General features: G+C 64.6%; 2 protein-coding genes across 2 annotated transcripts; one reads left to right on the top strand and one right to left on the bottom strand.

Annotated features, from left to right (window-relative positions):
* Positions 1 to 44: 44 nt before the first annotated feature.
* On the top strand, positions 45 to 5,024 carry SLC46A1 (solute carrier family 46 member 1). The gene is made up of 5 exons (XM_014608870.3): positions 45 to 534; positions 781 to 1,633; positions 1,951 to 2,034; positions 3,318 to 3,474; positions 4,025 to 5,024. The coding sequence occupies exons 1-5, from the start codon at positions 184 to 186 to the stop codon at positions 4,140 to 4,142; spliced, it is 1,563 nt and encodes a 520-aa protein (XP_014464356.2). The 5' UTR covers positions 45 to 183; the 3' UTR covers positions 4,143 to 5,024.
* A 1,685-nt stretch (positions 5,025 to 6,709) lies between these two features.
* SARM1 (sterile alpha and TIR motif containing 1) lies at positions 6,710 to 14,094 on the bottom strand. The gene is made up of 9 exons (XM_006274215.4): positions 13,335 to 14,094; positions 10,626 to 11,244; positions 10,276 to 10,488; positions 9,758 to 9,849; positions 9,050 to 9,285; positions 8,858 to 8,960; positions 8,276 to 8,465; positions 8,041 to 8,162; positions 6,710 to 7,626 (listed from the first exon to the last, which is right to left on the bottom strand). Exons 1-9 carry the CDS (start codon positions 13,784 to 13,786, stop codon positions 7,497 to 7,499), a joined length of 2,157 nt encoding a protein of 718 aa, XP_006274277.2. The 5' UTR covers positions 13,787 to 14,094; the 3' UTR covers positions 6,710 to 7,496.
* Positions 14,095 to 15,188: the final 1,094 nt, after the last annotated feature.

Below are 15,188 nucleotides of genomic sequence, written 5' to 3'. Positions count from 1 at the left end.
GAGCCTGCCCCTCCCTCCCCGCCCATCCTTTCCTGAGTCCCAGGGGCTTGCAGCCGCCTTGCCCCGGCCACCCCGTGCTGGAGAAGGGCGCGTGCCCGCCCACTCCGCGGGTCCGGCTGCAGCGGGGGAAGCGGGAAGGCCCCGAGCAGCGGCGTGCACCGCCGCGTCCTCGCCGGGAGCGCGATGGAGCCGGGGCCGGGGCCCGAGCGGGGCGGCGCGGAGCAGCGGTGCCGGCCCCCGCCGGGCCGCGCCGGGCGGAGCTCGCTGCCTCTCCGCCTCCTGCCCGCGCCGCGCGCTGCCATGGCCGAGCCGGAGCCGGGGCCGGGGCCGGAGCCGGGGGAGCGGCGGCGGCGGCGGCGGGTGACGGTGGAGCCGGTGCTGGTGCTGGGCACGGCGGCGCTGGGGCTGCAGGGCCCGCTCTGCACCCAGTACCTGTGGGACCGGCTCGGCGCCCCGCTCCGCTACAACGGCAGCGCCGCGCACCCCGCCTGCCCCAACGCCAGCGCCCCCGGGCCCGGGCCCGCGCTGCAGCAGGTGAGCTTCCTCCCGCGGCTGCCAGCTCTGCCCCGCCCCGCCCGCCAGGGACGTCTGTCCGTGCAGCACGGGGCGGTGGGATTCGTGCTGTGTGGTGTAAGGGGGTCCCCCGCCCGCGTGCCCTCTCCTACGGCCGCTGCTGCCCGAGGGGGCTTTGCAGGCTGTGGGGCTGTCGGCGTGCCCCCTGCCCTAGGCTAGGGGCAGCAGCGGGGCTGGGTGGTGATGGTGCCTTGCTCTCTGTCGCAGGAGGTGGAGACCCTGGTCTCCCACTGGACCCTCTACCTCAACCTGGGAGGCTTCTTCGTGGGCCTCTTCTCCGTCACCCTCTTCGGGCCATGGAGCGACCGCGTGGGCCGGCGCCCGGCGCTCGTGCTGCCCGCGCTGGGCATGGCGCTGCAGGCAGCCGTCTACCTCCTCGTCATGTACCAGCAGCTGCACGTGGCCTACTTCCTGCTGGGCCGCATCCTGAGCGGCCTCCTGGGCGACTACAACCTGATCCTGGCCGTCTGCTTCGCCTACATGGCAGACATCAGCGACAGGCGCTCGCGCACCTTCCGCGTGGCCGTGCTGGAGGCCTGCCTGGGCGTGGCGGGCATGCTGGCCAGCGTGGCCGGCGGGCAGTGGCTCCGGGCACAGGGCTACATCAACCCCTTCTGGATGGTGCTGGCCGTCAGCCTCGCCGCCGCGCTCTACGCCGCCCTGTGCCTGCCGGAGTCGGTGAGGCCACGGCAGCCTGCCAAGCTGTTCACCGTCCGCCACTACCTGTCCGTGTACCAGCTGTATGCAGCCCCGGGGCGCCACAAAGCCCGGCTGCAGCTTGCCCTCTACTCCCTGGCCTTCTTCCTCGTCGTCACCATCCACTTCGGGACCCGGGGCATCTTTGTGCTGTATGAGCTCGGCTCCCCGCTGTGCTGGGGCCCCGATCTCATCGGCTACGGCTCAGCAGCCAGTTACCTGGCCTACCTGAGCAGCCTGGGGGGGCTGCGGGCGCTGCAGCTGTGCCTGGGAGACGCCTGGGTGGCAGAGCTGGGCTTGCTGTCCAACATCCTGGGACTGGTGGTGATTTCCCTGGCCACGACGACGGCGCTGATGTTCACAGGTGATGCTGGAGCCCTGCCTCCCGGGATCGATCGTGAGGCCTAGCTTAGAGGTCCCTAGAGGAGGGAGAGGGCGGCATCCCCTGGGAGAGGCAGACTGGCAGGGAAAGCAGCCCACGTGGCAGCTCCATGGAGGTCACCCAACCAGGAGTGAGGCCTGGCTCCGCTACAGCCCTGAAAAGCCATGCAGGTTGGGCCCTTGGGAGCCAAGGGGCTGTAAGGGGAGGCAGGCCTGGGGCATGTGGGGAGCTGGCGGGCAGCGATCTGGACTGCAGTCACCGGCTCCGGAAACCTGGACGTGCCTTGTTTCTCACCCTAGGTTACGGGATCCTGTTCCTTTCGATGGCAGCCACACCAGTGATCCGGGCAAAGCTGTCCAAGCTGGTGGATGAGAATGAGCAAGGTAAGGGGTGGCATGGTAGAGCCCACGGTAGGACCCGATACATCCAGACTGCTGATGCATGCTCAGGAGCCACCTTGGGAGTGTGCGCTTCAGTCTCAGCCTCCTCTGGCTGAAGGGGGTCAGGCCCTCCCAGCTCCCCCGGAGCCCTCTGCCCGCACCCACGGCCGTGTCCCTGGCTCTGAGCGGGGCTGCCCCTTTCTCGGCACTGCCAGCCAGTTCTCTTGGCTATGCCCCGTGCAGACGAAGCAGGAGTCAGTTGTGTTTGAGCATGGGGGGATGGGTCACTGAGCTGCTTTCATAGCCTTTCCCTGGGAACAAGCCTTAGATGGGTTAAAAATAAACCCTGCACACAGAAGCAGTCCTGGCCCAGCTTTCACTTCAGTAAACCAGCAGCAATCGGAAGAAGCTCAGCATTACTAGGGAGATAAACCACAGGGTGCCGTGGGTCGTCCTCCTCGGTGTGACGCCGGGAAGGGCCAGGCCAGGCCTCTTCCTCCCCCACTTCACTCTGCAGAGCCTGCTGTCCTGCTGAAGGACGCGCGAGCTGGGGCTGCAGAGCGCGGGGGGACATGAAACGGCAAGTCCCCGGACGCGTGGAAAGTGCTGGCTCCTCCAAGAGCTCTCCCGCGTCCTCTGCTAGGATGAAGCCAGTATGAATGTGATAGTGAGCTTACGAAAGGCAGCATCTCTGCCATGTTGGTTGTGTAAGGAGTGGTAACATGCTTGGCACAGAGACAGACGGAGATTGCCTCTGCCTCAGGGAACTGACAGTCCCTTTGGCTGTGCCCGGGTGAGTGCTGCTCAGATAAGACAGTGGCGTTTTCCTGCACATGGGCTGAACTTGGCCCATCATAAAAAACAAGGATTGGAAGGGACCTTAGGAGTCATCTAGCGCAACCCCCTGCTCCAAGCAGGACCAGCCCCAACTACGTCATCCCAGCCAAGGCTTAGTCTAGTTGGGCCTTAAACACCTCCAAGGATGGAGACTCCACCACCTCTCTGGGTAATCTGTTCTAGCTTCACCACCCTCCTCGTGAGAGATTTTTCCTAATATCCAACCTAAACCTCCCTTGCTGCAACCTGAGCAACAGTCATTTCAGGCTGTGTAGTACAGGGCACCCGGTCTCCCTGGCAAACATCTACCCCCAGCCCCTGGCGCTTGTGCTGCGGCTTGAAACAGGCAGGGATATTTCAGGTTGGCCCTGGACATCCGGTGTGGAGGGAAGAGCCTCCGGCCCCAGGGGAGCCACGCTGCTGACCCCTGTCCGTGGTGTCTCTGCCAGGTGCTCTCTTTGCCTCTGTTGCCTGTGTGGAAGGACTTTGCTCCCTCGTGGCCACCGGCGTGTTCAACTCGCTGTACCCTGCCAGCCTGCACTTCATGAGAGGATTCCCCTTTCTCTTTGGGGCCATCATTCTCCTCATCCCAGCTGCTGTTATCGGGTAACGTGGCCCCCCGTGCTGTAACGCTGCGCTCTCGTGGCCTCTGGAAACAGCACTGTGCTGCTTCTCCTGCCTTGTGCAGGGCAGTGACTTATGAGGGGTTGTTATAAGGCTTGCTCTGAAGGGCAATTGCAAGGGGAGGGGCGGGCTGTCGTGGGGGTCTCTGTCCTGGGACCTGGATTGAAGGTTGGAGCCTGCAGTGGGTGTAGGTGCCACAGGGCCCAGCTCCTGGTGCCTGGCCCAGAGCAGGACCCGGGGGAGGCACGTTGGCTGCTTCTGCAGACCAAGGGGAGAGTTGGGTGTCTCGGGGAGAGGTTGCAAAAACCTGCACTCTGAGCCAGGAGGTGCCTAGAGCCAGCTCCTCACACGGGGGCATGTGCGGACTCCCACCCCCCTCTCTAGCGGAAGAGCCTGGGTCTGAGCTGCAGGGCAGCACCTCTGTGAGCTCCAGCCAGGAACCAGGAGGCCTCTCCGAGGGCAGGCGCCTCCAATGCTTGCCCTTTCCTGCATGCCCCCTGGGGAAGCTCTAAGCCTGTTGGTTCTCTCGTAGGTGGATAGAAATCTGGGCCTTGGAGCCCGAATACGGTCACTTCACGGATGCTGCCTCGTCCCCGACGGAAAGCCGGGCAGTGACACCCCCCACAGAAATAGTGGATGCTGCCGAATGAGCCAGTCGGCAGCAGCTCTGGACTCTGCTAGGAAGACTTCACAGACTGCAACTCACGGGTGTCCTTGGAGATGGGCAGCGCCACGCAGCTCGAAGGAGTAAGAACTGAGGTCTGCTGGTGGGGATGCCTCCGTGCTGTCCTGTTCCCCCAGTCTGTTGGGGAAGATGCCGGGGGCTTTAAACATGGAGGAGGGAGAGGGACTAGCACTACTTGCTCACGGGCCACAGGAGGAGTCATTACCTGGCCATTCTTGGGGGGAAATGGGGCGGGGGAGCTCAGGCTGAAGCTGCAGACCAGAGCCCGGCAGTGCATCTGTGCTGGGCAGCAGATGATCGACCACTTCGCGTGAGTGCGACCCACACCACTGTCACTCCTCACACAAGGCAAAACTGGCTCTGAAGAGGGCAGCTGTGGAGAGCAGCGGGTGGGCTGCAGAGGGAGGCAGCTGCCCGCGCCTGACTAGCAGAAGCCGTCTGGCTGGGCTTTTGCAGGGAGGTGTTCGCCTTCCCCAGTGGGAGGAGAGTCCCATGGGAGTGCTCTCAGCTGCCAAACTGGTGTTAGCCTCAGGGGAGCATGTCCCTGGGAGAAAAGGATCCCTTGTGTGAAGTGCCAGGGCAAGCAGCCCCAGGCCCTGCTCCCTTGCTGCCCAGGGATTCAGAGCTGTTAATAAAATCTTATTGACTCATTGTCGCATCCATCACTTGCACAGTAATAAATTAGCAGGGCTGATTAAAAACAAACCAACCCTTATGCAAAGCCCCAGGCACATGCTGTACTGTCTGCTAAGCAGTTTACCTGCGAGGACAAGGGTTCTCCAGGGGGAAATAACCCCTGGTTCTGTTTTATAGCCAATAAAGGGTGGCCTTGGCAGCAGTTATTTCAGATCATTTTCTTTCTTGCTTATCTCTCCATCATGCTCTTGCTTCCCTCTTGGCTCAGTGACACTGGGACAAAGGAGAGGAACAGCAGCTGGCGCTGATCCGTGCCTGTCTGCCAGGCCCCTGCGAGAGTCCGGAGCTGTGGGACTCTGGGTGACCACAGAGGCCTCCATGGGCTTGTCTCCGAGTCCTGGAGGGGAGCTCGCTGCAGCTCTGCAGTCTGCCCATGGGTCATGGCTAGTGCTTGCTGCACCGGGGTAGCTGCCCGTCCTGTCAATGGGGAACACTGCTGCTAGCACGGAAAGGGGGATGCAGGGCGAGAGCCAGCTCTGATTCCTCCAGTCTGGCTAGCCCAGCACATGGACAAAGGGGTGGTGGGGAGATTTAACCCTTTGTGTGAGATCTCTACTCGGCCACTGCATGCTAGTGACTCGGGGGGCTGCATTGTCCCCTCCCCTGGCCCAGCCCTGCCCCCTGGCACTGTTGGGGTGGCTCAGTCCCTGGCACCCGGTGTGTGGGCAGGGGAAACATGAAGTCCTGTTGACGGAAGAACAGCTCCTTCCATGCAAGCAGTTTGTCTGGGCTCTTTTCCCAGATTGACAGGCATGCAGCCTGGTGCTGAGCGGCTGCTACACGTGCCTCAGGTACAACGAGCCTGGGAAGAGATGAAGCATGAGATCTTTGGGCTGCCTGGGCTGGCAAAAGTGCCCTCCTGTCTGAATACTGTGCCGGCTGGAAGCCAGGGGCCGTCATGGCTGTAGCTTCCCCTGGGACTGCGCATCAGGTGTGTGGGGGGAGGAAGGGGCTAAGTGCCCCTGCCCATCCCTGCTGCTTCCATGGGACACCCTGGGCAGAGCCACCTTTGCTGGGTATTGCACAGGGGCATCCCACTCATCTCCATGCTGCCCTCCTGCCGCCCAGCCGGGGACGTGCGGCGCGTGTGCTCCCTCCTGTCTCTGTCGCCCAAGGGGAGCTGAGCTGTCTGTAGTCATTTCTCCCAGCTCGCTGTGCTGCTCTGGGGAAGACCAGGCAGGTCAGAGGCACGTGTGCTCCAAGCAAACCCCAGGGAAGCTGGGCAGAGTGAGGTCTGTCGTGGCCCTTAGCCCCTGGGACCAGCACAGCAGAGCTTTCCCTTCATGGCTGGGGGGTGATTGCAAGTATGCTGCTGGAGCTGGGCTCTGCCAAGCCCCCAGACAACTGGCTGGGGCCACAAGAGTCCCTGCACTCAGCTCCTTGGGGTTTCCTCCATGCCAAGGACACCTCCTGCTCTCTGAGCCCTGGGGCACAGGGTATGGACAGCAAGCTCTGCCCCAGCAATGGGGCACCAACCTCTGCAGGCCAGAGGGGACCCAAGATGCTGCTGGAGGGGGACCCTCATTCCCGCTCAAAGCACCATGAGCCAGGCTCGCTGGACCTGTCGGGGGCCAAAGGCCAGGCATGCAGGTGCCAGGTGAGTGCAGGCGCTGCAATATTATGCTGCCAATGAGCAGCGGGAGCAAGAGTGAGACCCCAGCACGGTCCAGCTCCTTGGTGCTGTGCAGCGGGCCCGGGGCACAACGTAGAAGCACGCATCATCCTGCCCCACACTGGGCTTCCCGCCTGCCCCTGGCACCCAGCATGTGAGCGGAGAAGGGCACCGCTGTGGCTAGCGCAGCGACATCACCTGACCTTTAAAAAACACAAGAGGCATTTGGTAAAGGCCCCTGGAAAAGGCTCTACCTGATCTGGAACAAGGTGCTACAGGGGACTGGTGGGGTAAAGGCACGATGGGGAGATACAGCTTATCCCGCTTGCAAGGCCCCGAGGAGGTAGGAGGAAGCCCGCGGCAGGGGCAGGGGTTCTGCTGGGGGACCGGCTGCGCCCTGCCTGCCGCTCGCCTCCCGTTGGCACTTGTGGTGCTGCTCAGCTGCCGGCTGCAGCGATGTTCCCCCATGCGTGGCAGGGGCGCTGGTATGGGGCTGCAGGAGCCAGGGAGCTGGAGCTGCGGGGTGATGGAGGCTGCCGGCAGTGGTCTGTAGGCACAGCATAGAGATTCCTCGCTGCGGCTTCGCCCCAGCCCCTTCCTTCATGGGCACCTGTCTTGGCCCTGCAGCCTCGACTGGGCAGTGCCTGCACCCTCCAGAGTGGGATGCCCAGGGGCGTGGGTCAGCGCCGAGGAAGGCAGGGAACAGACTGCCCTGTCCTGGGACAGCAGCTGGGCCACTGGCAGTCTAGGCTGGCTCCGTTTGTACCAGGCGGGGAACGCAGGGGCTGGTTTTGCAGAGCCAGGGGTTGGCCCCAGAGCCAGGGTGGGGGTGCCCCCAGCCAAGTGCCTGTTCTCTCGCAGTGTCCCGCAAGCCAAGGGAGCAGGCAGGGTCCTGTGCGGGGGAAGAGCGGGGCGCGCTGTGCAGCGCTGGAGAAAAGGAGGTCTAGAGGGAAGATCTGGCCCCGCAGCCGGGGCTCCTCCAGGAAACTGGTGGCGGTGGCTCAGGCAGCGCTAGGTCTGCGCCAGGGGTGGCACGCACTCCAGGCTGTTCTCAGAGCCGGCGGAGGAGTCCCGGGATGAGCGGCCCTGGAGGAAGCGGATGATCTTCTCGATCGTGGCGTCCTGGTACTCGTGGGACCACCTGTGTTTGGGGGAAAGCGGACTCAGCTGTGCTGTCTGGAGAGCATGGGAGATGCCCCCGGGGAGCTCAACGTGGGGCCGCGAGAGCCAAGGGGACACCCCCTCTCCATTCCTGCCTGGGGGCCCAGCCTGGCAGGGAGCAGAGCTTGGAGAACAGCTTGCAGGGAGCTGGCTAGGGGCAAGGCGAGGGCTGGAGGAGAGCAGGGGCCTTAGGCCCATCTACCGATTCCCCAGAGCCTGACATGACAAGGAGAGGCAACCATTTTGGGGGGACCAGGAGAGGTGTGCGGGGTCCAGACAGGCTGTGTGCACCGGGGAAGCAGGCAGCTGTGTCCCCCAGGCCTTATGTCCAGCCCTGAGGCCCCCACTAGCCTCCGTGCCCAGTTTTGGCTCACGTTTCCCACACACGGCTCACTTGATGCCATTGAATTTGAGGACGGCCCTCATGTCCTCAGGGAGTGTCTGTGGGTCAGGCCACTCAAAGTGGTCGGTCACGGGGACGATGTTCTTCCCACAGTTCAGCGCTGTCACGATCTCCTGCGGAAGGGAAGGGAAGGGAGGCACAGAGCTCAGCCCATGGTGCCACTGCCTCCTGCCCTCTACTCCCACGGTGCCACCCGGGGAAAGGGCCGTGGCAGCACCCACCTCACCTTGTGCACCCAGTCCTTGCACTCGGGGTCTGCCATGCACTTGTCCAGTGAGCCCGGGGAGAGCACCAGCACAAAGTTGCGGGCGCTCATCACGCTCTGGATCAGCTTGTCTTCGAACTTCCCAGCCTCCAGCTTCTCCACGTCGATGAATGCGCTGAAGCCGTGCAGCTGCAGGTGGACCTTCAGCAGGCTGGAGTGAGGGAGACAGGGTATCACCAGGGTACCCTTCAGGCTCCTGTCCTCCAACCCTGCTCCAGCCACGTCAGTTGGAGACACTGGGAGATGGAAGAGCAGGCAGCAGCTTCCACAAGCCAGGTGCAGCCTTTGAGAGCTCAGCCACTGTCCCAGCCCCTTGCAGCAGAGCAGGATGTGGGCACCCAGGGCTGGCACTGACCAGGGGGTAGGAGTGGGCCTTGCACCCAGCCCTGTGCAAGGGGAAGGAGAAGGGACCCACCAGCATTCAGGGAGGCAGAATGGGGCTGACTCCCCCTCGCTGCCCCCTCCAGATGCTGCTCCTTCCCCGTGTCCACGGAGGATGCCTGGGCAGTGTGGGCCACTCACCTGGGCTCAGCACTCACCCACCTGGCTAGCTGTGACCCTGTGCTGCGCCGGTAGCTGATAAAGACGTCAGGCCCATTGGAGGTGGATTTGCAGCCACTGCAGGGCAGGGGGGAGTGAAGCATTTCTAGATGCAAGAGGAAACATCAGCAGAGAGTGAATAGTGACCCCCCAAATGGCCATGCCTCCTGTGTGCCCCCCCGGCCAGGCCCGTACCCCTGGCGGCACAAAGGATGCGGACGCGGTGGAAGCCCAGGTCGATGTGGCAGTCCTCCTGCAGCTGCTGCTCGGTCACGCGGTGCAGGAAGTTGCGGTCGATGCCGCAGGTCACCAGGTTGTACGTGTACTGGCGGAACTTGGGGTCCACATTGCCCAGCCAGTCGGCCAGGTTGCTGCGGTCGCAGGTGCAGTAGTTCGCATACGTCTTCAGCTCCACAAGCTCCCGGAAAAACCTGGCAAGACAACAGAGGAGGACAGTGCCCGAGGCCCTGCGTCAGGTGGGCACCAGTAGCTCCTGGGTGGACACGGCTCATATCTGGACAGAGAAAAGGGTGCCCAGGTGCCTGGAGAAGACAAAGGTGGACAGATGGATGTGCAGGCAGCTGGCTGGCTGTGGCAGCATCAAGGGGCAGAGGATGCCGTGCAGAAGCAGAAACCTGGGTGAATCTGCAGCTTTTTATGCACCGGGCTCCCAACCTGCTCCTCCACATGCCGAGATCCTCCTCTCAGCCCCATCACCCCTTCCCTTGAGCGCTGTCTTCCCTCCGGCCCCTGGAAAGCAGAGTCTGTCCTGGCAGGGACCCTTCCCAGGAGGGGGACACTGGGATGGCCAGGGCTCCTCTCCCAGCCTAGGCTCCCAGCTGTCTGCTTCGCACGAGCTGCCTGGTCACTGCGGCACGAGCTGCCTGAGCCCTGGGCTCCTACCTCTTGCGGGTGATGCTGGAAACCATCCCCAGGTCCTCTTGCAGGTCCATCTCTGTCAGCTTAAGCAGCAGGTCCCCGTCCACCTGGTGATCCTGCCAAGAGAGGAGGGGGCTCAGCGCCATCCCTGGGGCCTGTTGTGGGGTGCATGTGGGGCAGGCAGTGCATGGAGGGGAGCGGGCACCGGGAATTGTCTTTACCACCCAGAGAGGAGGAAGCCCTCAAACCCATGCCAGCCCCTGCAGGCTCCTCTGCTCCTGGGGGCACGGATGGGACGGCTGGACAATTCCAGGGGTTCTCGGTGAGATACGGCCCACACCCCGGATGCCTGAGCAGGGCTATAGGCCATGTGGCCAAGGGCGGCTACCTCTCCTAGACCATCCCTGCCATCTGGCTGAGGTCAGGCATAGCTGTCGCTCTGGGTGGCGTGACTGCAGATTATAAACTGGTGCAAGTCAGACCGTGTGTGCACGTGTGTGTGCACGCGTGTGTGTGCACGTCCCCCGTGGACCGCACCCTACCAGGAAGCGCTGGCAGTACTGGTTGAAGCCGATCTGCTGCAGCCAGGTCTGCACCTCGAGGGGCTTCCAGCTGGGGACGAGGGGCAGGATCCGGCGCGGCACCTCCTCGCCCATGGTGCGCAGCGCCTTCTTGGCCAGTGCCGAGACGGTGCCGCCAGTTGAGTAGCACACGAGCCGCTTCAGGCTCTGGGTAGCCCCAATCTCGTTGAAAATCTGGGGGCAGCCAAAGGGGAGGGTCACAGCCGTGCTCACCCCCAGCCCGCACCCCCGGATTGCTCCGTGCACCCCACACTCACGACAGAGCGGGGAGCCCCTGCTCTTACAGAGGCCGCCCCACTGCCATGCTCTACCTGGGTCGTCTTCTGCCGGGTCTTGATGGCGGCCTCGGTGCAGAGGTAGAAGGCGGCGATGCATTGGGCTTCCAGCCGCGAGCTGTCCAGCAGCGGCACCAGGCGTTGCAGGTCGTTGGCCGTACGGCCCTGGCTGTTGTCGCTGCTGCCCAGCAGGTTGTGGGCAAACTGCTCGGGGTCCAGGGAGGCGATGAAGGGCTCCACCAGCGCCAGGGTGCCCGAGCTCTCCACCTCCCGCTCGATCTCTTTGTTGGTGGCCAGCACAGCGATGGCCAGGCAGGCGTGCAGGCGCACCAGCTCATCCGCCTTGGAGAAGGCCAGCGGGAAGAGCCACTCAGCCGCCTTCCTCTCCACCATGAGCCGCTGGTTGGCCTGCCCGCCGTACATGGCGCAGTTGGCCAGGGCCATGGCGCAGTGGCGCAGCATGACCGGATCAGTCCCACGGCACCAGTACAGGATGGCGTCCAGGCCGCCATCTGAGATCAGCTGGCCGCACGTGTCCTCGGTGTGCTTGAACATGTGCTCCAGGATGCCCGAGACGCTGCGGGCCAGTTGCGGGCTGTCTCGCTCCTTGGCCAGGTTCAGGATCACACCCAGGCCAATCCGGGCAATCCGGTCCCTGGCAGGGGGAGATGCGGCACATTGCAGTGGGTCAAAATCGGGCGAAGGCACAGAGGATGGTGCTACCAGGGCCTCCTGGCTCATCTGGCATCAGGAAGCTGGTGCTGGCCCCATGGGCCACGCGCCTGCCCCCGTGGCCTGGCTGCCAACAGCAGGAGAAAGGGCTGGAGAGGGGCCATGGAGAGTTCCCCATAGCCCAGGACACAGACACGCAGGAGAGATGAGGTCTGCGGTGAGTGCCCCCCAGGAGCCAGGCCACACAGACAGGGAAAAGGGGGTCTCAGCCTTGCTGCTGCTGCATTTCGTGAGTAAGAAGCTCCTGCCTGAGCCCGTTTCCCTGCTGCGTTGTCTCTGGGTTGCGGTGGGAACCCACTGCCCGGGGAGTGGGTTTTGGTGCAGGGGCCTGGGGCGGTGGAGGTGCTGGCTCAAGGGCTGGCATGGCTGGACTGCAGGCTCCTGTGCCCAAGCCCAGCCCACAGCCAGGGCCCTTACAGACACACAGGGCTGGAGGCTGGGGACTGGGTCTGCCCAGGGTGCAAGTTGGGCTAGGCATCCCCCTGCCCCGCAGTGCAGGGAAGGGTCTCTCACCAGTGCTCAAGGGAGCCGCTGGAAATAGCACTTACGGGACGCGGGCCAGGCCAGGAGACTGGCAGCTCCTGGAGCCAGCAGACGCCTGCCCTGTCGCACAGACGCACGCCAGGCCCGCTTTCCTGGCAGGGCCCTTCTGGGAAGCTCTGTGCAGCTGACGCTGGCCTTGAGCTCAGCCTGGCAGCGAAAAGCAGGGACGGCTCTGGACAGCCGATGCCCCCGGGGCCCGCCTGTAAGTGCCCCCCCCACACCTGCCTGGGGACTCCCTGGGGGTCTGCAGCCCATTTGGGGATGGGGTGTGAGACATGTCCTGCTCCCTGTTCCTGCCCCTGCCTCTCAGGCACTAGCACCAGCAGAGTCTTCGAGTGGGCAGTGCCAGGGAAACAGGAGGTGGGTTGAGGGAGCTGAGCATGGCTGGAGCTAACCCATGAGCCTGCATCCAGGGTCCTTTGCAGGGCATCCAAGCCCTGCCCCCGGATCATGCAGGACCTAGGCAGACAGCCGCGGATGTGGTGCAGCCAGGGGCAGGGAGCCGGCCTCAGCCACGTTTCGGGGCAGGCCGGGGCGGCTGGGGCGTCACAGGGCAGGACCCATTCAGGAGCTCCGGGCACGGGAAGGGCCACGTCCACATGGAGCCTTCTGGGCCAGAGCCATCCTCCCAGGACAGGGCGAGAGCACGGCCCCAGCCTCAGGGCTGCTGGCAGGCATGGTGCCGGGGGTGCTGGGGTCACCGTCTGGGGAGGCAGGCGCCAACGGAGCTGACATTGCAGCTGCCACTGAGCACATCGGTGTCTGCATGGGACAAGCTCCTGCCTGCCTCCTGGCGCCACGGCTCAGCAAGGTCTGCCAGCCGGCAGAGTAACGGTGCAGGAACCAAAGCCCTCCCAAAGACCGGGTCTCCTCTTGGTGGACCGTCTCCCCAACTTGGCCCCCGGCCCAGGAAGTCGTGTGAGCTCGGTGCAAGGCACTAGGGGCCCGCAGCCCCCTGTATCGTTGAGCATGCCCTGAGCTGCCCAGCCGGCTCTTCCCAGGAGCAGGGTTCTGCCCGGGCTTGGCCTCGTCCCTGCTTGGACAGGCTCAGCTGTGCCATGCACAGCTGCTGGACGTGGTGGTGGCAGCTCCGCGCCCTGACTCAGGGGTTGGGGCCTGGGAGGTGGAAGTGCTCCCGGCCGGCCAGCAAGGCTCTCGGGCGCCCTCTCCTGTGCAGCGGCCGCTGCTGGAGTCAGGGCTTGGTGCTTGGCTCTGCTAGGATGAGGCGCGGACCAGGGAGCCAGGGCACAGAGGATGCCCTGGCACTGTGCACTGCACAGCACCCTGCGGAGTGCACTGTGCAATGAGTCTGGAGGGTCCCCAGCACCCTGCTGAGGCCTGGACACTGGTCAGCATGTGGCACAGGCCAAAACACGGGGCAGGATGTTCCCTCGGGCACCGTCGGGCCTGGCCACCCTGGGCCACCGACTGCCCAGCCCCTGCCCCTCTCCCTGCCCGTCACCCGCTCACCTGTTCTCCGCTACCAGGATCTGCTCCAGGAGCTTCCCCGCATGGCACTTGGTCTCCAGCTCGGCTGTGTGGAGCAGGCTCAGCAGCAGGTCCAGGCCCCCCTCCAGACGGATCACGTCGCACAGCGCCTTGGCCACATCCCTGCCCACCGTGGGTATCACCCAGGCCTCCTCCACCAGCTGGAAGATGGTGGCGATGGCCCCTCGCAGCTCCGCGGGGCCGGCTGCTTGCTTCAGGGAGGAGATGGCCAAGTGCAGCTGCGGCAGGATGCGGTCCAGAGCTGCCCGGACATCTGTGCTCACCCCGGGGGACACCTCCCGGGCGCCCCCCAGCCTGGCCCACCAGCCTGCTGGGCTCGCATCCTGAGGCACGCACAGCTGCTCCGAGGAGGACATGGCAAAGAACTGGCACAGTTTATAGGCAGAGACGAGGAGGGTGAGAACCATGGGCATCCCCTACAGCAGCATCTCTGGTCCGCCCCGCCGGCAGGCCTGTGCCGGGGCACGGCCCCTTCCGGGAGCACGGGCACAGGCTGGCCAGGGCTGCTCTGCCTTTGTCCCGGCCGTTGGCCCCTTGCAGCGGAGGAGGGAGGGAGGGAGGGAGCAGGCAGGGATGGAGCAGGGGCAGGAGGCAGCTGGGACAAAGCACTGGGGAAGGGGGAAGGAGAGAGGGCTGGGGCCGGAGCTGGGCTGGGTAGCAGCCGCAGTGCTCGGCCGTGCCAGCTCCTCTTCTCCAAGCTCCCAGCACCCCCCTGCTTCCGCCTGCCCCGCTCCCCCGCCTCCCCTGGGGGTGATGTCACCTCCACAGGCCCCGCCCCTCCAAGGAGGACCTGTCACCATGGCAACAACATCCTAAGAGGAGGAGGATGAGCAGGCAGATGATGCTCTGACAACGCTGGGAGCCTGTGCCGCCCTCAGCCCCCAGCTTTGGCCGGTCCCGTGCCCCACACCATGGCCTCGGGCGCTCCTGTTGCCACCTGTCCCCAGCCCCCCTGTTCCAGCCCCTGGGAGCTGGGAGCCCCCCTTGGGCCCCGCAGAGGAAGCTGGACAGCCTGGGAGGCGGGTGTGCACGGTGCCTTGGGTGCTGGGGGGCCAAGGCCTCGGTGCGAGGATGCAGCCCGGGCCTGGGGCACGCGGGCAGGCCGAGCCCAAGTGAACTCCAGATCCTCGCACTCCCTGTCCTGTGATGAAACAACCGCGGCCGGTTATCGGGAGCTGGGCGAAGGTGCTGGGGTCACGTTAACCAGTAACCGGAGCGGGGCAGGCTGGGAGCAAGATACACAGCGCTTTGTTTGGCTGCTGCGCTGGGGGGAGCAGTGAAAGTGCCCCACGGTGAGCCCCGCTCTGCCTGGCTGGGACCCGATGGCACCTCCACCCTGCTGGGGCACCCTGCTGACCCTTGCAATGGGCAGCAGCTGCACATGGCTCCCAAACCAGTGTGGTGTGGTGGTGGTGGTTGGGGGGTGTCTCATCACCAGTTTCAAGCCTTCATAAGTCCCAAGATGAGTCCCAAACTCCTGAGGTGTGAGCGACGTCGCTGCTGGGCTCTGCCCACCCCTGCCCTGCCAGTCTTGGGGCCTTTCGGGGTTGCCTCCAGATCATGTCTGCAAAGCTCAGGGCCAGGGCTGAGAGGGCAGCTGTTGCTGTCCCTGTGCAGGGCTCCTGAGACAGGGTTCAAGTTGCTGGGGTGTGGAGGGTCTGTGCCGCTCTGGCTTGGGGCTGCCCCCAGGGTGGGGAGGCTTCGTGCCTGCACCACATGAGGTCCATTCGCAGCTGCCCCCAGGGGGTCCTGCAGGCCCCAGAGCCTGGAGCTCCCTGCACAAGGCCGAGGGGCTGGGTGGGGAGCTGTGGTGGC

This window comes from Alligator mississippiensis, chromosome 14 (genome assembly GCF_030867095.1).
Source record: "Alligator mississippiensis isolate rAllMis1 chromosome 14, rAllMis1, whole genome shotgun sequence".
Classification (NCBI taxonomy): Eukaryota; Metazoa; Chordata; order Crocodylia; family Alligatoridae; genus Alligator; species Alligator mississippiensis.
The sequence above is the reverse complement of the archived record's forward strand: the minus strand, read 5'-3'. Positions and strand labels throughout refer to the sequence as shown.